This window comes from Sabethes cyaneus, chromosome 3, assembly GCF_943734655.1.
Source record: "Sabethes cyaneus chromosome 3, idSabCyanKW18_F2, whole genome shotgun sequence".
Taxonomy (NCBI): Eukaryota; Metazoa; Arthropoda; class Insecta; order Diptera; family Culicidae; genus Sabethes; species Sabethes cyaneus.
Genome location: NC_071355.1, coordinates 195027764 through 195052789, shown reverse-complemented (window position 1 = coordinate 195052789; position 25026 = coordinate 195027764). Strand labels below are relative to the sequence as shown.

The 25026-nt window shown below is 39.7% G+C and overlaps 1 protein-coding gene across 4 annotated transcripts in view; it reads left to right on the top strand.

The window, feature by feature from the left end:
- Positions 1 to 19795, top strand: part of LOC128744446 (tubulin monoglutamylase TTLL4-like) — a 45378-nt gene extending 25583 nt beyond the window's left edge. For 2 of the 4 annotated variants that reach the window (XM_053841471.1, XM_053841470.1), the window contains exons 2-7: positions 12817 to 13521; positions 13613 to 14522; positions 14598 to 15520; positions 15583 to 15744; positions 15801 to 16079; positions 18718 to 19795. In XM_053841471.1, coding sequence (XP_053697446.1) covers positions 12841 to 13521; positions 13613 to 14522; positions 14598 to 15520; positions 15583 to 15744; positions 15801 to 16079; positions 18718 to 19098 — 3336 coding nt within the window. In that variant the 5' untranslated portion in view covers positions 12817 to 12840 and the 3' untranslated portion in view covers positions 19099 to 19795. Of the gene's footprint in view, positions 1 to 12100; positions 12295 to 12475; positions 12731 to 12816; positions 13522 to 13612; positions 14523 to 14597; positions 15521 to 15582; positions 15745 to 15800; positions 16080 to 18717 lie in introns of those variants that run through there. The other 2 variants (XM_053841472.1, XM_053841469.1) reach the window with 2 other exon arrangements.
- Positions 19796 to 25026: the final 5231 nt, after the last annotated feature.

Here is a 25026-nt window from a genome sequence, read left to right as displayed (position 1 = left end):
AACGAATGAAAAAGAATATTGCCCGTTTTATGACTATTTAGAGTTTAGACTACTGTGATAACGTGGTGATAATCATTTAATGCAACGTACCGCATTTTGCACTGTTAATCTGACACCAGGCTTGTTATTTCCTCACTCATTGTGCAAAAAGTGCAACTTTTTTTGTTCAACACAATGAGCAGAACTGCTTTCAGAAATGAGAAGTAAATCCACACAATGAGAAACAGACTAAACACAATGAGAAAAACTGACGTGCAGAAAAATTTCTTAATGCGCTCTTTAGATGAGCAACTTTCGGTTTTGCTCCCGGTCCTCTCGGTAGCTACAGCAGTAAACGTGGAAACAAAACAACCGGTGCGCGTACAGCAACTATAGACTCAGAGGCGTCAAGACAATCAAAAGTCGTTATATTTTGAATCTTAGCGGAGAATTGCCTTTGTTTATAATGGGACTTTCCTGTTGGTACGCGTCAAGAAGCAAATGTATGGGAATTCAAATGTTGCCATATCTAAATAACATTTTTCGCACTGTTGCCGTTGTGACATGCCTAACCATATGATGCAGTTGCGTTCACGGCAGCCAAACTCAACTGAATATACTAAATGTAAGAATCATGATTCAACTGCATTAATGGATTAATATTTTTCTGATGGCAATGATCGCTACTGACAATCGTCGTTTTTTCTCAACGCACTACCCATATTAAAACTACCCGTAGTTGTCATACGTCAGCGCATCGCATCAACGTATTCAAAGTGTATTAACATTCTCCTCAATGAGTAGCACAGTGTGCGGTTGCTCATACAACTGCGTTCAGCAAGAAAGAGCACAGTTAAAATGAAACGGAGCAGAATAAATCGCGTTGAAGACTGAGCACAGTTTGAATTTTTCTCTTCTCTTTTTTTCTTCTGAGGAGGTGCCATCCCTGTCTGACACTAAAGTGGCTTTTAGTTTGATCTTCTAATGAGTTTGACTTCTTTTTCCTTCTTCCCCTTCTTTTTCACTTCATATTCTTTGAGCGAAATCGTGTGCGAGATTCGACTGTGATAATCGTGTAAATCGGGGTAGTCTAAATAGGGGCAAATGTCGCAATACGTTCACAGAAAACTTGATAGAGATAACATAAGAAAAATTGGCTTCGTTAAACTTCTGCGCGTGAGAAGATTAAAGCAACTAAACCTGTTAAAACATATGCTTTCTGTAGTCTAATAAGGGTGGATGGGGAAAGGCCACACCTGTACAAGTTTATAGTACTTAATCTAAGCTATTGTCTCGTAAAGTTAAGCAAAAACAAAACTTAAATAAGCGATAACTTTGTAAGGAAAGGTTCTAGAAATTTGCGGTTTTCTGCAAAAACACTTGTTTCAAGTACTAACATAACTGCATAGAACAATATGTTCTTGTAAAATGCAACCAACAAAAACTGACAATGGAAAACAAATTGTTAAAGCGCTCTCTAAGAAATGCTCTGTAACTCTGCATCGGATTGAGATAGAAATATCATTTCTCCAAAAAATCAGCTTGTTTTTACATTTTCTATAACTTTGCCGAAGAAACCATGTCTGTATTTTCTAACATAAAAGTTTTTTTTATTTTCATCAATTTAGTTTATTTTCATCATAATAAGTCATGAATAACTTTTGACATTTTAAAATTATGGGGGTATTCATACGAACAAAAGTGCTGAAGACCTGAAATGCTAAAATGAAAGTAAGACACTAGGAACTTACTTTCGTACCCAAGGACATGAACCCCCTCAACGCACCGAAACTAAGGCCCTATAGAAAATACTGGCCTATTATTAAGCAGGCATTACGGAAGCATCTCATGGAGGTCAAATCTGAGGAAAAAATGAAGAAAAAGTGGGTTTCCGTACACAAGACGCTGCAGCCAGATGTTGTACGAAACTTTTTGAGTGGAGTTGAGCGTAAGGTGCGATCTTACGGTTATGGTATTGAAGTTGAATGAAATAAATATGCCAAAAACTTACTAATGGGTTATATTTTATTGTCTGAAAGTTTGAAAGGGATCGGTCAATTAGGTAATTTTCTACAGCGTTTCTTCCGTGATGCAATTTGATGTGGGACACCCTTTAAATGTAGCAATTATGTGATTTCTATTATAACTTTCTTTGTCAATCACTATTTATAGTGAAAATCAACGTAAAATTTCAAGGTTAAATATCTTTTGTCGTGATCGCCCTGCTTCAAAGGACGACTGTTAAATCTGTTTACTGTGATTTCGTTTACTTTTATAATAAATTCTCGTCCCAACAAAATTTCTTTCGATCGCGATTAAACCTAGACCAATTTGATGTCTATGTTTGGGGAGTGGTTCAGAAAAAATGACAAAATCCCCTCATCCCAACAAGATTTTATATGACCGCGATTAAACACTAGGCTAGTTGTGTGGTCTGTGTTGAGGATTCTTTGATTTCTGTGAGGTAAGAGGATAGCAGTAGATTTGTTCTTGATTTTGTGAAATTGTTTCGAAATGCACATGAAAAAAAAGCCGGGCAACTATGATGTTTTCACGTTATTTAGCTTGAATATCTTTATGCATCAAGGGTCTAAACGACACGACTGCACGGTCCACAAATTCAATGCATGCTATGATCTCTTTGAGCAATGATTCGAAGAATATCAACTGAAGGCTGTTTCCCTCCTACTTACTGGACTGTAAACAGAGCCTTGGGGAGACATTGCCCTTCTTTTCTAGTAACTCAAGTATCACCCAGTCAATATTCGAACATATGACGACTGACTACCAGCATCGTACCTCGGCTCGAAGCTATCTGAGCGTGCTCCGAGGTTCCAAAATATCATTTAATCTTAACTAACAACGATGCACCCACCGAATGCAACTATAATGATATCACTCTGAAACAGATACGGAAATGCGTCATTGATCAAAGAATCTGATCATATTAGAAAGTGTTCCAAGTGCAGCTATGACGAGATGGACCAACAGCACAAGTAAAAATAAAATCCTGACAAACAACACGGGAATCCGCTTTTAGTATTCTGACAATTCTTATTATTCAGCAGAGACGATTCACTTATCGGAATACTCTTTTGCATGCCATTCTTTTTGGGTGGATTTTAACTCAACGATTTTCAATAATGGGTTTGTTCGAGAAGAGTGTAGATGCATCCCAATTAAAGAAATTAGAATAAGATAAAAACTTATTATGCATTTAACGAAACCAAAAAAGCATGAACTCTACCTATCTATTTGTTGATTTTAGGTCGACAATTAGGTAGGTAAGTAAGAACTTAGACCTGATGAAAGCAGACGGTAAACCGATAAGACGATCTCGTCATATTTATAGCTCTGTGTGGCATGCAGCGCCGTCTTGCTAGAACTCATAGTCGTCCATTTGATTTTCAACCAATTTTTTCCATCTAAACTTCGAGGCACAACGGGATCTCACTGCCAGAATCATTAAGATCGTTGCACTAGTACATAATTGTCATGTACTCTAATAGCCGACTATGAAGTCTGTCGATAAAGAAGGATCAAGTCTTAAAGAAGTTTATAATGCTTTGCTTTGGAATTACGTTTCCGTAGATGATTTTTATTCATAGAATTTGGTATCAAATAATCGTTTTCATTGAATTTACCAACTTAATGTGACTTGGTGAATGACCCTCTGGGTTAAAACCACTCTAATAAAAAAAGTCAATGTTTACACATTTGGATTGTAATATTTACTTCCATACGCGTGTTGAGTGTTTTCTTCCCAGTTGACCTTGAGGTACGGTACTAGTCTAAAAAGCCAGTCTAATGTTCGAATCTCGACTTGGAGACGTTGTAAAAGTCGATAGGATCGTAGCACTAGCCACGCAATTGTCCTATACTCTTACAGCTGGGTGCATAAAGTAAAAACAGAAGCGAAATGTGGCACTAAGGTTTTCTTTATTGCGTGCTGAGTGAAAATAAAATTTCAATTTCTGCGTTTGTGCTGTTTAGGTTTGCAGTGGTCAATAGCAAAATTGTTCAGAACTGACGTTCCTAACTCGCATTATTATTGTACTGTGTGTCCTTAGCATATGTTCAATGTACATAAACCGTTATGACAGGCATAGCTCACCACAAGTAAATCATTTTCATGAATCCATTGCACTCGAATTTTCATTGAGTGTTTTAATATCGCTGATTTGGACTGGAAATGGCGAAAAGTGATGTGTTAATATCTCAAGATCAGCTGATCCGATGTCTTATTAGTGCATACTAATTACGGTTGACAGAGAGAAGGCGGGCTTGTTAAAACTGCATCCTGTAGTGTAGAAAAAATGGTTTATTTTTGGCATAGTTCTCACGTCAATTAACAACATTGCAGTTCAAACATTAGTCACTCATTTTCATTGGAAACCGTCGCGTCGCATCCCTGCGGCTGCATGCACCACGTGTTTATTAATAGAAAGGTTTCCCCGCCTTGCACAGGTAGCTGCCACTAAACAGAAGCCGTAGGATGCAGTGGCATTCATAGTTTTCCACATCATTACGACTCGTTACCTGTTGTCATGTAACGGTGTAAACGAAGCCTGTCACTCATTAGTCATCGTGCATATGCAGATAGCAGAACTGTAAACATCGTAGCATTAGCAGCAAATGAATGGAAAGCCTTGTTTTGTCTGAACATATTTGTTTGGCTTGGTTAGCCAAGCACACAGACATCACCTCAATGGTGATATTATTGGAGCTACAGTTGATGACGAGTAAATCGATGACGGAGTGCTCTGACGCACAAAAACTAGTACGATGGTATTTGTTGACTTATTTATGGCATTCGTTTGACCGTTTCCATATTAAGCCGTCATCGAACGATATATAAACAGGTGTGGAAGACGAAGGCATTCGTTGGTTTAAGTTTACTATTTATACTATCTTAAAATTAGTACTGGGTAGTCAATCGCATCGAAAAACACCAAATAAAATCAAAACAAGGAAAACTGGTGCGGTTATTATTGAGAAAGCTAGTCGAGTGGAATGCATGACATTCTTTTGTGTCCCCTCACTGAAAGGATCATTGTTGCAGTGAAATTATAATCATACCTCGGCGTTGAAAGTTAGAAATGCTAGAATTTTCGCATATGCTATACTTTTCCAGCTGATATCAGAACACCAAAAAACGAAACAAACCAAATATTTAAAAGCATTTTTTTATCAAATAAAAATTACTCCAAAGTTTCATTGCCATTCAATGCTCTTTTCTATGCTAATCGACCGCCTGAAACAGATATTGCTAGTAAACTGGGTCTCAGATAGTTTTCCTATTGAAATCGAACTTAGCTTCACTGCTGTTTTAGCCACGTCGTTGACGACAGACAACCGTCGAGGAAGAAACTTGTTTTACATTAAGTTATCTTTTATCGCTACCTACCCCACTCTTTTGACTAGATTAGCATGATGTCAAGAAACTGCTTCACACCAGTAGTGACAAACGTTGGAAGCGTACAAGAATAGTTCAGTGCGCGTGTTGCGACTAATTTACATTCCTTTGAATAGCAAAAATAAAAATCAACGAGACAGTTAGGAGGAACTTCCATTTAATTCTGCTACATTCAAACGATCTTCACAGAAGATTCTCATTGATTCGGAAATTCTACTAAGATGCTCAACAATAATTTATAAACATTTCAAACTTTTTTCCATTTCAAACTCGCGTAAGAAAATTCGAGCTAACTTGTAACATTCTGAGTTGTTTATCGAAATTTTGCCGCGCCAGCTCGGCACCATCGCTTACGGGTCTCGATTAAATAAACATCCACTCTATATTCCCTGCGTGATCCAATATTAATCAAAAATGTTCCGTTAAAACGGTCCTCCAACGCATCGAATTGTCCACAGAAAAGCGACGTGAAAAACGACAAACCTACTCGAGTGGCATGGGATAACAAGCGAGCAAGCATCGCATAATACAACACCAAAACAACCATTTATTATTGGTCAACTGATACATATATTTTATTCTTTCCTCAAACATGTCATAAGTAATTTTCGAAAAATATTCATGTTTCTTAGAAGTTTGGATTTGAAAAAAAAAATCTATTTTATTGTTACATCCTCCCTGCCGAGACATACTCATTCGGTCATTGTTTTTTTGGTCTTGTTTCGTTTCCACTGCACTTAGTCACCTTTTCCAATTCAACGAACCGTTCTGTGTCCACATGGTCAAGACTAGCGGCATTTCAAAACACGGAAAATTCCTGGGCAATACTATTTTTAGTGACAGCACACTGCTGGCTGCGTTGCTTGATTCTCCCCTCCCAAAAAGGGGGGTGGTGTGGGGTAGAGTGAAAAGGGGAGGAGAAGGAGCTACAGTCGCCTGGTCCGACAGCGGAAAAGCGCTTACGGTGTAAGGCGGCGGCAGGTGGACCACTTTCCAAACAAACTGTGACAGTTTTCAACACACCCCCAGGTGTTTAATGTGAGAAACCTTGAAATTCTTAGTCGATTCACACGAACCTTCCGGATCGAAAACGTTTCTTACTGCGAGATGAGGAGGCACCACGTGGTGGCGATTGCGCATCGATGCTGGTGACAAAATGATGATGACAGCTTAAAAAGCTCAGTTCTACGCAATAAGGTTTTCAATAACAAGAACAGCAAGCTATCAAGCAGACAAGGAGCTTTAATAAATTGCAATTTATCTACAGTTATAAATTCACCCGTTAAGCATATCATGGAGCTTTGCTCATTCTAAAAACGAATACATACTTGTTACTAAGCACGCGGTATGATGCTGTACTGATAATTTAAATGGTACGCTATGAATGAGTACTGTGATGTGGCGTTGCTTTGATCGAAACATGACGATAAACGCAAAATTTTTCGCTTATATGTACATAATGCTATCACTTTTAAGGTTCTTGAAATAATTGACGCAAGTAATTGGATTTTGTGATATGAAATCTTTCATGCAATGTCAAGTAAAAAGTACTATTGCTAGAAAATGTTTCGTTAACATTGAAATTGAAAGTATCCACAAAACACGGTACACTCTTTCAGAAGCGTTCTCTCTTTTAACAAGAATGTTATTTACGTACCTACATTGGAAGCAACACAGGGAGAACTCACTTTCACCACCACACACAAAACCATAGAAAATATTGTACTGTGGGCTCAGGTCAATGGAATTGAGAGGAAAATCGCTTATATTCGAGTGAAACTACAAAAAAATTATCTGTGACTAATTCAATATGCAGGGCCATTGGCATGCCGCTCTAGTGCATAAAACAAGTAACTTTTTTACAGAAATCATCGTAAAAAACTTGATATGATTATCTAATATGATTATCTTGCTTTTCATTTTTTCTAATTTACCCCGCCAAATAGACTTTATATTAATTTACAAAAAAATCACTTTCATAAATTCGGATCATGGGGTAAGTGGGAACCGAAAACTTAATCCAATCTCACACTGAAGAACTACAACTCCAACGCATACATTTAAATTATAGATTTTTCATAATTGGCACTCCAAACTGCGAAATTAGGTTTTAAATTTGAACTTCCCACGGGGCGAAAAATAATCTCCAAATTTAAGTGGACTTGCCGATTAGTGGGGAATTATTTTTTGACATACTGAAGCCAAGTCAACTTAGTCTAGCAGAGAGATTACCACAGCTACGTGACACTCATATTCGGTGGATTATAGCTGGCATCATCGTAGAGCCACCACATGCATTCAACGTTTCTCTCAGGTACGTTCACGCATCGGTTGCAGGCATCAAACAGAACGCGCAACAGTTTCGGCAAATCGAGAAGGTATCAAAATTCCTCAACTTATTCTGAAGGGATAACATGCGAAACTCACTTCCGATCCACCTACCAGCCAGCGTGATGAATCTGGAAGATTCATAGTTCAGCTTTCGTTCAACAGTGATCTTCCCCTCTTAGACGACTGTCTTGCTGTGGCTCTTTTTTGATGTTGGAGAAACGACTCGTCCACAATTCGAAGATTCAAATGCAATGGACTTCATGCGGGAGTACGAAGCTCTAGGTCCCTGCCGGGAGACCAACAGAGCTACAGGTATACCTCGATATAAGGCAACCTCGTTATAAAACAACCTCGATATAAGACAAATTCCTTTGACATAGTTGATATAACGACACCAGAGCTAATTTTTCATTCCAAAAGCAGTACCATGAAGATGCTCATTATTTCAAAATAATCCTAAAAATAGTAAAAAACTAGTCGCTCAAAAAATAATCCGGTACCACAACGGCTTCTTACCAAGCAACCAGGTGCTTTGGTGCTTGGCTGCTTGGAAACTCCTACTGTGTTACCTGACTCATAACGAATATCCGTTATATACGGAGGAGGGTCTCGTAACTCACAAACTTTGTAGTTTTTCGCTTAATTGATCATAAATTTGAATAGAGCATACAAATATCAACTATATAATATAAGAAATTACATGTTTACTCCAAAAATAAAAGCATGAGATTTTAGAATTTCGGAAATAGAGGTTCGTTATGAGTCAGGTAACACAGTAGATCGAGGTTTTTTTCCGAAACAAATATGATCCTCGAGCTCCCAGCAGTTGATGGAAAAAACTCCTATCGATGAACGACAAAAGATGACTCCGGGGGAGCAAAAAGTGAACGAAACCATAAAAGTATTAAGGCTGCGTTGGGACTCAAACGCCAATACGCTGAAGACCGCCCGTCATCCAAATCCACCATATGATGTACTCCCTACCAGTGGTAAAAACTCAAAATCTCAAAACTCATCAAAAATCAAAATCTTTTGTGAATCATGTCAACTTGATCCTATGCTGCAAAACCTACGCGTGAGTTGAATGTCTAAATAAATCGCAAAGTTAAACTAAAACACACATTTAAATTACACGTTTATCAAATTCTTATTAGACTTTTTACTTTCTAGTTAAGAAAATGTCGATTCCCGCTAAGGAAAAATGTAAATTCCGCAAATATGTTTATGCCATCTTAATTCATGAATGTGTGCGGCATTTTTCGCTGCTAATGTTTTCTCTGGTATTAGATTCTCTTTCGCTCTCTGGTTCGTTGTATGAAATGCCAGCTGTGGAAGAATTAAGCAAAATGCTCACAGCTGAATTTGGTTCACATCGCATAGCAACAGATACATCGCGTATAATAGCGAAAGAAATTCATATGTGAGTTTGGCGCTTGTGATCAAGGTTGAAATTTCATGTGCTTGAAATCGCATTGAGTTTTTTGCTGCTATGAATTTTTCAACACTGCTCCCTACTAGCACAGTTACTGCAAACCAGGGATGGTTCGATCACTTTGACTCAATTTTGATTCATTTGACAGTACCGTCTAAACGGGGTCAAATATGACAAAGTTATATATGAGACATTTGTAGAACAGGTTATTATCTATAATTTGGCTGAAAAAAGTTTTGCTGTATCTTTTGTAGTTACGGCGCTACAATGCTAGTATCTTATTAGTGACTAAATGAACGTTCATTTAGTCACTGATGAGTTACTAGCGTTGTAGCACCGTAATTACAAATGATACAACACAACTTTGTTCAGAAAAGTTGTAGATTAGAACTAGTTCTACAAATGTCCCATACATAACATTGTCATATCTGGCTCTGCTGAGACGGTACTGTCAAATGAATCAAAATTGAGTTAAAGTGATTGAACCATCCCTGCTGCAAACCAGTTTAAGCTACCAATGTATGAATAATTTCAGTCATAAATAAGTTGCTGCAATAGTAAGCGCCAAAATTGTGCTGCTTGTGTTTCGCGATTGCCAAATTCTTCGACTCCCTGGTTTCACCGGTTATCGTCTCGGCGACACTTCTCGCGCAGAAACTGTGGCAGTTTCAAATCAACTGGGACGATCCGATGGATGAAAACATTGCCCAGTAATTCAACCTTCCGTAATCATCCCCCGTAGTCGCCTACGAGTTCCATGGCTTCATGGCATCTACCTGCGGACCCTTTTTGCTGATAGTTTGGCAAAGATTCGTCTCCTTACTAGTAAATCCAAACTGGGCCCTTGAGTGGCTTGGCTCGTCTAAGGAAAGCCACTGGAGTTTTATTCCTTGAAACGAAATAAAGGCAAATGCCGTCAGTTCTTTTAATAACTGTTTCAAGACTTTAGACAAGGGTAAATAGCTTAGAACATTGTGGCAGGCTCAATTTAGGGAACAACTGACCTCATTGATTGCAATTGTGGTACATTCATTTCTCAGTTTATGGCACACTGTGGCCCACCTTTTTGACATTTAAATTTGAAAATGTTCGAAATTGGTAGCCCTGCCAATGTTTGTTAGGCCATTACAAATATTTTATAAAGTTTTTGTCCTTCCGGTGTTGGGCCACTAAAGGGGGGGTTGGAAAAAAAACAAAGAGATTTTTTTAATCGAGCAAAAAAAAAATTGATTCTAGGCATTTTTACTTAAAGTTTAACCGTGAAAACCAAATCTGTTCTTGCTTTTAATATATACGTTATTATTTTCCATGCAAAAATCTACGAAAAAATACAAAAACGAAAGAAAAATTTTTCGGCCTGCAATTGCAATGGCCTTATTGTTAAAACAATCAAAACAGTCAAGCTGAGCGCAGGCGGATTTGACAGGTTTCACATGATCAGCACCTCGGCAGCACAGTAAGGCACATACTGAACAAAATTTCCATAAAAGAGATGAACGTAATGTTCTCAGCGGCTTATCCTTGACCTTAGACTTTCTCCCGATTGCCAGTTGCGTTGTCATATCCTTTGGTGTCCACCGTAAGACGTTTCCGTTCCAAGTGCGAGCATTTAATATTTTTGATCCCTATGACGTAAAGTTCGATTTTTATTTTTTTCACTGCTTTTCTCTCTTTTTCTTCAAAATTGTTAACTAGTTCCGGAGTGATTCGCGATTATGGTGCAACTAGCAAAATGTAAACAAATTGTTTTATTGCACCATCAGCCTGATGGTGAAGACTGATAATATCCACGGCAAGAATCCTTTTTTCTGTTTTAATCGATAGAATTATTGAAAACAAGTTTTTAGTGATGAGCGATAGAAGTGTTTAATCAAAACAAAAGACCCCTTTCATTGTTATGAAGTAACAGGCTTATTTACAAATCGTTTTGTAAACAGGCGATAGTAAAGAGCGAAACTGCGTTGTTTTCAAAACACAGGTGCATGTAAACAGGCGAAACTAAATAAAAAAAATCAAAGCAAGGCGAAACAGAGCTGAGCAAATCTCATTGTCAGAACGCTTTGAGGTTTATTTCAAGGGGCTCAACTAGAAGACTTAGACTTTGAGCTTGAATGCACAGATTTAATGCAGTTTTGCTGTGAAATTATAAGATTGCTTTATTCTACACCAATTTATGTCTTTAGACTCGGTTTTTGTCACATTTATTTAAATTACGACTTGAAAATGTACTTGCAAATTATCACAGTGATACGGCTTTTCTTTATTAAATGTGGTCCTCTTATCACTTCTTCAAAATATTTGCACCGATCTATCCTACCCTCGTTTTAACGAAATTCGGTCTGGGGGTCAATCGCGGTATAGTGGTTAACTTAATTCACGCCTCTCACACCGAGGACCAGGGTTCAATTCCCAATCCCGTAGAAGTCACGACCCCAAGCTATTAAAGTGACTTAAAACAAAAAAATGCTCTGTGTTTTATATGTATAGAAAATTGTTGCGGAATAGTTTAATAGAAAATCTACTAACCTTTTATTATATTAATATATCAAAAAAAATATGAGCCATGAAATATTTTGGTAAATTCTTGAAAACTTGTAAATTTGAAAACACGGTTTTCATTTTCCACTACCCAAAAAGCATAAAAACGTTCACTTTCCATCTGCTCGGGCCCATAGGGCATAACTTTTGTACAGCCATCAATGAGAACCGCTGCCTGTTTCCACACTCTCGCGGTTCCATTGAGAGAAGCAAAAGCGCCCTCGTGTGTAGGTTTACGCTATGTAGCAACAACAACAACAACAACAACAACAACCCCCAACCTACCTCCTCCGGTGTGGCGATAGGCCACACTCCATCTACCAACCGACAGGCAAAGGAAACGAACTATGCGAGAGCAAAAAAAAACGGAGAGAATCGGAACCCAGTGCTAATATGTGTATTGGTATTACAATACCTAACGTTTGGGATAAGAACGTGATTAATTTCTTACGATTGACAGAATACATTTGGTAATTTTTCAATTTGGAATATCGAAAAGGCGTAAGGAACTGCAAGTTTCTAGTGGAAATAAAAGTTCAAATTGTTGTTTGAAAATTATTTCTAGACAGCTACCAGCTGGCTGGCTCGCGGGGAAAAGGTGAGTTTTGCGATTATTTTGAGGACCTACATAACAGTGGGAAGCAATAATTGTCGTCATCGCCTGCGAAGCGACTTCGGCCATAATGCTTGCACGTACGTACCTACATATATAGTCGAACAGTTTAGTGCGCGATAGGAAGAAGCGGTGCGTAAAATATGAAAAGAATCTTGTAACTACGTTTTGCCTCACATTTCGCGAAAAATTTTGCTGCTCACATAATCGGAAGACGGAATTTGCGGAAAATTGGACAGTCTGCTGACAGTGATTTCAGCACGGGCATCATTAAGTCAAATTAGACCATCGGGTAGAGCAAAGGATGTACAACGTGTGCATGGTGTGCCAACCATAGCAGCAATTCTGAATTATGCGACGTTCAGCGATTTTTAAAATTATTTTCACATTGTTATATATTTGCTACAATTGTTTCAAATATGTAATTATTTTAATTTTTACTGTTTTGCTAATAATATGCACTTTAATCAGTTAGTAATAATTTCTTCATGGTCTAACCTTTTTCAGATAACCACAAAATTTGCCACCATTATGGATTTCAAACAGCAAAATGGCCAGGCTCAATATCCACAGAACAGTACTCGACTGAAGCAGGTCAATCCGACAGCGTCGTCTGCTGCCCCCCACAAAGTAACGCTACGAAGAAGATGTCGCAGCGAAAGTCTTCCAATGGCATCGGTGAACGAAACCAAAAGTGGTAAACAGCGCCTTCAAGGTCACCACCATCATCTCTATAATCACCCCCAGCAACATCAGCTTAAGCCAAAAGGAGACAATCCGTCACTGCTAGTCGAATCGTTCAGTTTGCAGACCAATGGCGGCCGAAAGGCGCTACCAGCGATAGGAACCAATGAACTACTCCCCAGTATCACAACCAACAACACGAAGGAAAACGTAATGCACAATGGTCACAATCGGGTGGTCGAGAGCGCGATAAATGCAAAGGATGTGTACATGAATAATCTGGATACCTATCGGAAGGATCGCCGGCATGGGTATTACATTGCCGGCGAGCGCCAGCTTGAGTCGCGTTTCGCACGTAATCTTGAAAGTTCGTTTAACCCACGGAACACCATTTTCGACCGGAACAACCGAAAACTACGGGCCCGCAGCGAATCGGAGCCGCATGAAATCTATACTAGCAGCATGTCCGGATCATCACCAAGTGGCAGAACGACACCCGGCTTCAGCAATCGGGAGCAGGGGCGAGATGTAAGTATCTTAATTTTCGTTAAACAGAATGTTTCATTTTGGTTGTTGCGTAATTGAGTCTGTAAAATAACACCAATGTTTCATATTGCAGCTTTGCTTAAAACGTACCCGCGATACTATCTCACCCACTCTGGAAGGAGACGAGACACTCGAGTGCGTCGCCTCATCGGTACCGCTGAAAGATTCACCGCCATCGAAAATTTTCAACGCCGTCGACGTCAATCGACTGGATGAAGCCCTGAACAGCGTTGTTGCTACCCAGCAACAACGGGCAAAGGGATCGAAAACGGCGACAGCGGGAAATGGAGTACGCGCAACCAAAACTGTCCGCTCGCGCACAGGAGCCGCGGTTAACAAATACAAATCTAGCCTTAAATCTGCACCGAGCACTGTGTCGGCTATCGTTGCTTCAGGAGGATTGGTAGCCGGACTGGTTGGTCGTAAATCTGTGTCACCTCCACTGCTCAAACCGTTAGCCGGCTCCACTTCACCTACACCGTCCGGAATATCGACGGGTACCAGTGGGGGAGAGTCCGTGCATACCCAGGATCTAGACACGGAAACGATTGGCCATTCTGACGTAGGAGATGACGAAGATCTCGACGATGAATGTGGCGGTGAAGATGACGATCTGGATGACGAATTGGTGGACGATGATGAGCTATTGAATGGATCAATTACCGACTCGGAAGACAACTATCAAACCCACCTAGCGGCGTACCAAGCGAGAACAAAATCAAGTTCGACCTCGCCATCGCCATCGCTAGTCCGAGGACCGGTAACGTCGATCGGATGTGTGCAAGGAGGCTGTCCAGTCGAGGGACCTTTAGCTCCTAGTTTGTTTCCTCACGTTCCACCGTATATCACGTTCGCAACGCACGAAGAAAAAGGTCCACCCATGCCACCGGCCATCCACAAAGTGCTCAAATGGAAGATGACACTCATAACTCCGATTATTGTACGAAAGGTGTTGATTAACAGTGGCTTTCGGCTACTGAAAAGTAAGTTGAGCATCATTTTCATTTAATTAGGTAAATCAAACTGATTTTTGTCCTTTTGTTTTGATTCTGTTGCAGAAACGAACGATTGGGTTGGCATCTGGGGAAAGCACATGAAAAGTCCATGCTTCAAAACGCTGCGCTCCTATCAAAAGTTCAACCACCTACCCGGCAGCTTCCAGATCGGCCGAAAGGATCGTGTTTGGAGAAACCTACAATCGCAAATGAACCGGCATGGCAAGAAAGAGTTTGGGTTCATGCCCCGAACGTACATTATACCTCAAGACCTGAAAATGCTCCGCCAACTGTGGCCCCGGTACAGTCAACGGAACTGCAAGTGGATCATTAAACCGCCGGCATCGGCACGCGGAACTGGCATAAAGGTTGTCAACCGCTGGTCGCAGATTCCCAAACGAAAGCCGCTGATTGTGCAGCGATACGTCGAGCGACCGCTGCTAATCAACGGCAGCAAATTCGATCTCCGTTTGTACGTTTTGGTGACGTCGATTAATCCACTCCGCGTGTACATGCACACGGATGGACTGGCACGATTTGCCTCTGTTAAATATAGTGAAAAATCGGACACTCTCAGCGATCGTTACATGCATTTAACCAATTACAGTATTAATAAACTGTCAAACAACTACAACGCGAACGAAGATGCAGATGCCTGTCAGGGTCATAAATGGACGATAAAATCGCTGTGGTCCTACTTTGCCGAGCAAGGTATCGACACGGATCGGCTGTGGGGGGCACTGAGAAATCTAGTCCTTAGGACGATACTTGCCGGCGAAGGACCTATCCATGCTATGTCGAAATTGAATGTCGCTAGCAAATACAACTGTTACGAACTGTTCGGTATCGATGTGTTGCTCGATTCGGAACTCGTTCCCTGGTTGCTGGAGGTAAATATTTCTCCCTCACTGCATTCCGCTTCGACATTGGATGCACATGTCAAAGGGCCACTAGTGAAGGCACTGCTGAACACGGTTATGTATCAGGTAAGCAAAACCAGTTGTGTTCAATTTTAACACGTTCTTATTCCAACTGTCCCGTATGCTAGGTTCCTCCGAGAATATCGCTTGCTGAACAGAAAGAGATTCTGGCAGAGCAAGGCCTAGAAGGTCCACTGTGTTTCGACAAACGGATATACGTATCAGTCCTATCAAAAGCCGAACGCCTGAAACACAACTCGTTCATTCAGAAAGATACCACAAGAGAAGAGGTAATTGCTTTGAGCTTGAACCTAACATATTTATCTAGAATATGGTTGTGTTTTAGTATATCAACACTATCCTGGAAGAGCTGACTCCCGACGACGTGCGCTGTTTGATGCTCACCGAAGATGAACTCGCCAGAAGTGCCCCACTGGAGCGAATCCTTCCGGCGCCCAATAGCCATCGGTACATTGGATTTACCGAACATCCACGGTATTACAATCGTTTGCTGGATGCTTGGGAGCATCGCTACTGTCACAATCGTGCCGAGGGAATCGCACTGCTGCGGTCTCTTTGCGAACAGAAAATCCATCTACAGGTACCGCCAAGCACTCTGAAAAAGGTAAGAATAGCTACTGTTTTGCACCACTTGTTTTTGTGCATTTACCATGCCAAACATTGCCATTACACTTACTGATACTGACTTCATAGCCTCAAGATGCTGTCTTGCAGCAACTTCAAGCAAATGAATCAAATACAAGCACACGCCAATTCAAGAAAACTCAAGCAAGCACTGAAACAGAAGCACAATCGCACAAAGCATCAGTTCACAGTGGTCGCACCAAATGCAACCAACCGATTGTCCCTGCCTCGAAACCCGACGGAACCTGTCCGATTGAAGCTCCACTGAGTCCCTTAATCCCTCTATCTATCTGCAATATCTCTCTCTAAAAAAACTACATCTCTTCTGATAATACTTACAGATTTATTTTGTAAATACCTTCTCTCTCTAAATAGCATTCGATTTCTAAACTGTAATAATGAGTTTCCTAAAATTGTATTAAAATTGTTTTTCTACAACAAAATTTTATAATCAAACCTCACGAACGCATCTTCATGTGGCGCACTGTAAAAAACCAAAAACCACCACCACCACAACCACCACCAAACCGTTCCATTATTAACCCAACTACCGAAACAAAAAAAAACCAAAACCAAAACTTGCAATCTTGTGTCAGGAATTTTGGGAAGCTTTTCGAGCAGCGTACTGGCGCTGTCGTACGATACAGGGTCGTAAGTGGCAAACTTTGCTTCGTTCTCTCGTTGATTACTTTTGCCAAATATATACCTATAGAAACTTTTCCGTTCGGTTAGCGTTTTTTTTTTATTTTTAGTTTTAATTTTGTTTCGGACAATATTACCGACAGTATTTACTCTAATTATTATTATTACTGCTAATGAAAGTTTTGGAAAAATTATTATTATTATTATTGAAGTTTTTGAGAAGCTCAGAGTGTGCAAGCAAGTCGTTAAATTATAATGTTACTTTTAGAGCTAGTTCTATTATACATAGAGATTTTTTCATAGAGTTTTCCCTTTTTACAGTCTAGCAAAACTAGGCAGGATTTTCTCATTTATATTCTCGAAGTGTTTTATGTTACCTATGTAGTTGAGCAGTTTCATTTTAGATAGGAGCAATCTCTTGAATTAATTAGGAAATTACAACTCATTGTTTGTTTTAGTTTGTTTTTTAAATTTTAATTTATCGAGGCCTGTACTACGCATAGCTGTCTTAATTTTGCTTCGACATTCAGCAAAATAATAGGACGTAGGTATATGCAGCCAGGTCTCGTATCAATGTTCTTAAATATGTACTAAACTAGTACTAGTTTTAAACATTTGAAAGTTTTCCTCTCCTTAGACTTAAACTGTAAGTAAAGTAAAAAATTGTAAATTAAACTATTAAACATTTCTCCTTGTAGCTTTAAGTTTGTTAGAAATCGATCGTTAGAAGCGATCGTTAATGACGTTTGTCGTATTTTACCTTGGTTCGTTCTGGTTTTTCTCATTTTATGATCTTTGTTAATAAGAGTTTTTGAACCAAAATTATATGGTCTCAATTTGCAAGATTTTTCAATGAATAATTTATTTTTCAAAAAAATAAAAACGCAAAGTGAGCAGCGTCGTTCCGACCAATGGCTGTTTTGCGATCCTGAAATATTTAGACCAAAAGAGCTTCATGTATCTTCATGTTACATAATTGTAGATACATATATCAAACACAAGTCGAATGTCAATTGATGTTGAGTTTACAGGCCAAATCATTCATCTAGCATATTCAAATCGGCCGGATAGTAAGAAAAATATCTGCACAATTGAATAGGAGATTAATCGACGTCACAACAAACTTATCAGATTCCGAAATTTATTTTTGCTACTTTGTTCCGTTCAAGACTATAGTCATTTTCCATATGTTTAAATGTTCATTAGATTTCAAAATAACGTTCAATTAATCTAAACAATTTTTCTGCTGATTTCTTTGTCCCAATTCGAAAGGCAATTGATGAAATAATAGAAAACATAAACAAAGGAGACGATTACTTCAGATATATTCAACCTTTGACAAATTGTTAGCTTGTCTAAATAGCACACAAAAAATCCCAAACCTATATAACCGACCCCCCCACCAAGCGTTTGCGAGATCGTAGCTGTAAAAAGGTAATTTTAGCGTTCGTTAGCACCGCACCTGTTGAAAGGCGTGTGTACGTAATTAACTCGTTCGTTCTAGCTCGTTACTAAAACTAGGTAAATACCAGCTAGTGCCTTATTATGTAAAACATATTTATCTATTTAGCCAACTAACATTCCCGTGTCTCAGGCTCCCAAGTCCCCCGTTCTTGTAATCCCGATTCTCTCTCACCCATGCCGAGCGCCCATGCCATGCATCTATCTTTTTAGTCAAAAAACCACTCCCTAGAGCATATTCAGTAATAATTGTTTTAGTCACGTTACTCAATCGCAGCGCAGTCTGTCCTCTCATCGTGCTAGTTCAGTAGTCATTATCCCCATTTGCGCTTAGCTAAACTAGCCAGCGTTCGTCATTTCATTCTGGATGTTGTAATTGATTGTGGTGTTTGTATTTCTCAAGCTCATTTACATTCCCGAAGTAACCATCCATTCGACATTCGAAATGCATTCACGCTTCGCCGCCAGCGGGTCGGAAACTAATTCCTTTTTTCTTCAACCAAAATCATCCACAGGACTCCAACAATAAGCAACCTGACAGTACAAGTAACGAAAACGGTTCTCAGGATAGTGGCATCCAGTCAGATCCGGCCTGCTCCGAGCTGCAGTCGCAAGAGTCCTGCTCTACGTTTCATTCGCAAGAATCGATCGATCATATTCCTGATGCGGCCGGTGCTGCCAGTGCATCGCTTCCGATAGCGACGGCAACAGTACAGCAACAACAACAACAACAACAGCCGCAGCAGCAGCAGCAGCAGCAAGCGGATGGGGAGGAGAATGACGCAGGCGAGAGCATGAAGCTTGGTGATAAAATCAAGTTAATTCTGGACGATGCACTGCTGCTGAAGCAACAGCACTGTGGTGATACCGAAAATGCCATTATAGTACAGCAGTAATGTGAATAGACCTAAGAATGGAACTATTTCTTGTAGAAACACGACACTCGATTGGCGGTATAAGATAATTTGAAGAAAAAAAAACCATCCTATACTATTTTCCGCGCCAACCATCGTCAATTTATAGTTGATGTTCTTTTTTTAAGGAAAAAAAAACTAGTGATTAGCGGGTTTGCGTTGAAAAGACTGAATCCAAAGTGTTCTCTGTACAAAAGCGAAAAATTAGTCCAATGGCAGAATACTAGAGTACTACTAACGTGAAAATAGTGACCATCGTATGCGTCAAAAGCAACAGAAGCAGCTGAAGGCATAATGCTGTTTCTGAAGGTGCTTTGCCAGTTAAAAGAATGAACTTCTAATGGAATACTCCCCGGATAGTTATTAAAAACACACACAATTTAAGCTTGTAGTTAGCTGCCACGACTACTTCTGTTAGATTACACTCAATAATTCAAACAAAAACGACTTCTGTGTAGGAGTTAGCTTGTATGAGTTTTTTTATCGACTAATTTATCTAAATCCAACCAGAGGACACTAGTGTGTAGTTTACCCGCTGCAAACAAGAATTACAGTCGGCTCAGTGACATGAATAATGCAAACAATTGTATATCCGCTAAATTGTAGGAAAATAAATTCTTAATATAAGCATACGAAACAGAACAAGAAGATACTAGGCAATGTATCGTTAGAAATAAAAGTCGTTTGGAAAGTTTAACATAAACCACCCGTTCACTGGTCCGAAATTATAATTTGCAACACACAATACCTACCATCATATAATTGGCTTCTGACAGAAGGAATATCTTTGTACCCCACGTAAAATCTGCAGCGTAAAGTGTGTTTATTTACATAAAAATCCACAGGCTCATATTCGACATTTCAAAAACTGAATGGAAGAAGTTGCTTAACACTATCAACAGATGAAATGCGATGGATTGAGCATCCAAAAGCGGTTTTTGATTTTGCATGTCCGAAAGCGCTTTGAAGGTAACGCAAATCAAATGTCACTTTTGTGTCGAATCTACTGCCGATAAAAAGGAAAGGAAAAATAAACCCGCGTCAATCGAAATAAGATGGTTGCAGTTGTGCTAATCCTCCTACAATGAAAAATCATTTTAGCCATTCGCTACGCTTTTTAGTTTCAGTCTCGAGCAGAAAGGAGACCAACGAGATTGTACTGCATTAAATTACTACCAGCATAGTAAAGATTGACGGTTTGATCCGCGCAGGAATACTAGAGAACGCAGTCTTCTTGAGAATTAAATATAAATGCAGATATTTACAATTTCTAATTTTTTTTGCGAAATTAGGTAATGGAAATATGTAGGTACAGATTTTTGCAGATTGTTTCAAAAACTACTTTTTATGGGTATGAAATGGGGATGGCAAACGAGAAAGCGACCAATATAGCTTTTGCCAGCCCAAGCTCCTAGCTAGCGCCTCCACGCGGCCATACCCGGTAATAATCTATTGAGTAGCTAAGCTAGGGGGTGCGATGCTGCGCGGTTCCCAGATGCCCGACCTCAAAACTAAGATTTTGCGCAGACGACTGAGCCACCCCGCCTTGGTAGCAGGTAAGTCTAATATGTTATTTTAATTATTTGTTTCGTTTTAGCTCATCAAGCACCTCCTACTGTACGATTAAAACTTTGGCCGTAATAAGTTTAAATAATGCACATGGATATGGAAAAATTAAATTAATTATTGGATATTAGATGTACTGATGGGAATTTAAATGACGCAATTGTATATCACGCGACGGATTGCTGGTGAGATTGTTCTATTTTTGCATATATATATACTCAATATATACTATATACAGTTTATTATTGAATAAATCTTCCTCATGATCCTTATTGTTTGCCTTGCCCTACTAACATGATATACTTTGTTTTCCTGTAACATCTATGAAGGTAGTATGGGTTCTCTGCACTTTCAAAAGTAGATGCTACACTAACATTTCTACCCACTTCCCCTGCGGTTGTTCGGACGCCACCTATATATAGCCACCTACGATGTGTGCAGCCACATATGCTAATGCTAATGCTAATTGTTTCAAAAACTACTTTTTATTAAGGATTCGAGAACCGGTTTTCTAGCAGTTGCAGAATTTTTCCAAAACACATTGCATCTGTGACACAGCGGTCCTGTTCTGTCTGTCGACACATTCCAGCGTTACGGGACACAATTAGCACCCATTGTTATCGTGTGAATCGCCTCCTGTTTCACCAATTTTTCGGCAAATAGCTTATAAAATAGTTGTTTAAAGAGTACTTCATTTTTCAGTAGACTGCCAGGGATTTGAATTAACATGAATCGAACTGCATAGTTAGGATAGTATCCCGTAACGCTGGAATGTGTCAAGATCCTTCTGGACTTTGGAGTTGACCGATTCAAGAATTCCAATGTCCAGCTGCGCTTGTAAAGTTATGGAACTACATGCCATTGCTAACAGTATCGCGTGACAATAGTTTTAAAGTCAGCTTTAAAACCACTAGATAAGGTCAAGCATCGTGTATTTGGTAAGCTTAAAGATCCGATCCCACCAAGCATACAGAAAAGCGTAGTGTACTCTATATCGTGTCGTACAGACGACGCTAAAGTGTACGTTGGACAAACGGGAAGACGGTTGGAAACGAGAGTAGCCGAACATAAGAATGATGCAAAGAAAAAGAAAGCTAAATCCAGATTAGCACAGCAAACGATGCAGAGCGGGCACATCTTCGACTTCGATAGCACACACATTCTAGAAAGAGTCGAGACATAGTTTCTTCGGCAATGTTGTAAATATTGTAAAAACAAGCAACTCTGCTGAAGGAATAAAATGTTTATCTTTATCGAGTGCTGAACTATAGGGCATATTCTTTAAAACTACTTTAAAAATCATACATCATAATCATACTTAGCTTATGTTAGTTGCATTTTACAAGAATACAATGTTCTAGGCAATTATCGAAGCTCTCAAAATACACGTTTTTGCAGAAGACCGCAATTCTCTTGGACGTTTACTTGCTGAGTTATCGCATATTCATGCTTTGAATTTCCGTTACTTCACGAGCCCATGGGCCCCATTTTACGAGCAAGCGAATTTATGAAATCAACGCTTCATCTTAAACCTTAAGCCGAGTACTTGTATGGGTTGCGCTTATCCCCAACCACCCAAATAAGAGTACGGCAAGCATACGTTTTATGCGTTTCGCGTTTGCGAAAGGCTCGATACACGGCCATTTTTTTGTGTTTGTAGATAGACACATGGTTTCTTCGGCACAGTTAGAGAAAATATAAAGATAAACAATTTTGCTAAAGAAATAACATTTCTATCTCTATCGAGTGCAGATCTGTAGAGCATTTTCTTTGGAAATTCTTTAAAAATAATTTTTACATATTTAGCTTATGTTGGTTGCATTTTACAAGAGTATATGGTTGTAGGCGATTATTGAAAGACTCAAAACACATGTTTTTGCAGAAAGTTGCAAATTTCTAATACCTTTCCTTACAAACTTTGTATCGCTTATTTAAGCTTTATTTTTCCTTAACTTCACGAGCCAAGAGCCTTTTGGACCACTGTGCATAGTAGTCTTTCGGCTGCTAAAGATTAATAGAACCACAGACTAGCAGACGTAACACTGAAGCCCCATTCCATCGCCAATAAAAACGATCATTTCAAATTTTCACTTAAGCCAAGACTCAAACAACAGTCGCTGCACGAGAAAGCCGCTCGCTTGCGCTGGCGCTGTTGTCAGATAATATACAAGTAAATTTATAGACTTGCTAAATTTATAGCGACCAGCTCTGCGTAACGCGAAGACTACAGGTGATGCTAGTGTTTTTTTCCAAGTTTTAGGAATGTCGAACGATGCGTTGTTAGAAAATTTGTTCGAAGTGTTACGTCTGTTAGTCTGTGATAAAACTGTCGGAAAGAACCGACTTTCGGTAGAACTGTACAGATGTGGTAAACAGCTACTAGTCACGGCACTTCATTGAATAATTTCCACAATATCAATAGAGGTTTTATAGGGGTCCAGTATACTGCTATTTTTCCGAAATGTCGGTAGTATAACGTGCCCGTGCAATTAAGTTGCAACAGCAGTGGCAGATAATGCACGAAAACGGACACCTGGATAAACTGATTCCGCCGATCGAAACAGTTCTAAAGCGATATATGTGATACTTACGCGTTTCGGGGGCACTTTCTTGGGTCCCTTGAATCGCAAGAAAAGTCGCGGTAAGCGGATGAAATTGTAATATTTTTTCCTTAACATTGCTATTAAGGATCTAATCCGGCGACCGTGGGGATTAGTTTTTAACAAGACTAATCAACTCCCGGGCTTCTCAGAAAACTTACATCTTCTTCTTCTTCAGCATAGAGCCGGGGTGGCTTGTGCTGTTTCAAGCACTCGACTCCATCGAACTCGGTCTTGGGCCACTCGTCGCCAACTTCCTAGTCGTCTCAGAAGTCCTGGTCGAGCCATCGTGCACGTTGGGTCCCCTGATCCTGGTGCCGGTGGGGTTGTTGAAGAGAACTTGTTTCGTCGCACTCTCGTCCGGCATCCTTACGACGTGTCCGGCCCACCGTAGCCTGCTAACTTTCGCTAGATGTACGATGGGATCTCCAAGCAGTGCCTGTAGCTCGTGATTCCAACGCCTCCGCCACTCTCCGCTTTCAGTTTGTACTCCGCCAAATATCGTCCGCAGCACTTTCAGTTCAAACACGGCAAGGGCGCGTATGTCCTCCGTAAGCAGCGTCACGGCTTCAAGTCCATAAAGAATTACAGGTCTAATAATGGTTTTGTACATTGTTAGCTTCGTGCGGCGGCGTATGCTTCCTGAGCGTAGCGTTTTACGAAGGGCAAAGTAGGCCCGGTTTCCCGCTTGGATGCGCCGCTGGAATTCCTTACTAGTGTTGTTATCCGCGGTCACCAGCGATCCCAAATACACGAACTCCTCTACCACATCTAGTTCGTCGCTGTCAACGGTTACCGTCCATGGGAGTCGCGCGTTTGTTTCCTTTGAGCCTCTTCCTTTCATGTATTTGGTCTTCGACGTATTTATTTTTTGCCCAATTCTCCTAGACTCCGCTTTCAGTCTGGCGTAGATTGCCTCCGCCGTCGCAAAGTTCCTGGCTATGATATCGAAGTCATTTGTTGAACAGCATGCAGGATAAACCGTGCCCTTGTCTCAACCCTCGCCACGTCTCGAAGGGACTCGAGAGTGTCCCAGAGATGCGTTCGAAACACATCACTCGATCCAATATAGCTTTGATCTGAAATTTACATGTATTACTTGAAAGTTTAGGATGGCAGAGACTATCTTCGTAGTACTTACAGAAGAGTTTAAAAAAATTTGGCTAAAAATCAATGCCCCCAAAATCAAATATGTGAAAAGTAGAAATTCAAATAGCGTACGCCTCTCACGGGATTGACGGTGATGAACTCGAAGTGGTTAATGAGTTTATATAATGACCTTCGTTCAAGAAGAATACAAAAACAATCACAGATTGCATTGACCATGGAATCAAGATTCATAAGTGGGAATCGTGCAATTAGAACTTCGAAAATTCCCATAACTTTTTAAAAGAATCACATCTAACGAGCAATTGGAATCCCGAAAATTCTCACTGCAGGATTTTTTGCGGGTTAATGTTTTTGCGGGTTAAAAAAAAACTTTATTCGACACGAAGAAATACAATACATATTCGCCTTAGTTTAAAATACTTTTGTACATTGCGCCTTCATACTGTTTTTAACATACATAATTGGAAATACAACACCATTCGTCAATCTTTTAAAATATACTCCTAACATTAAAATATCATCAGGTCCGAAAAAGATATTATAAAACAGATGGCAGCCTCAACAATGGCAATGAAGTAAGTAAAACATCAACAATTTCCTCCTTTTTTTTTGGTTAAACCTTTTCGAAAATTCT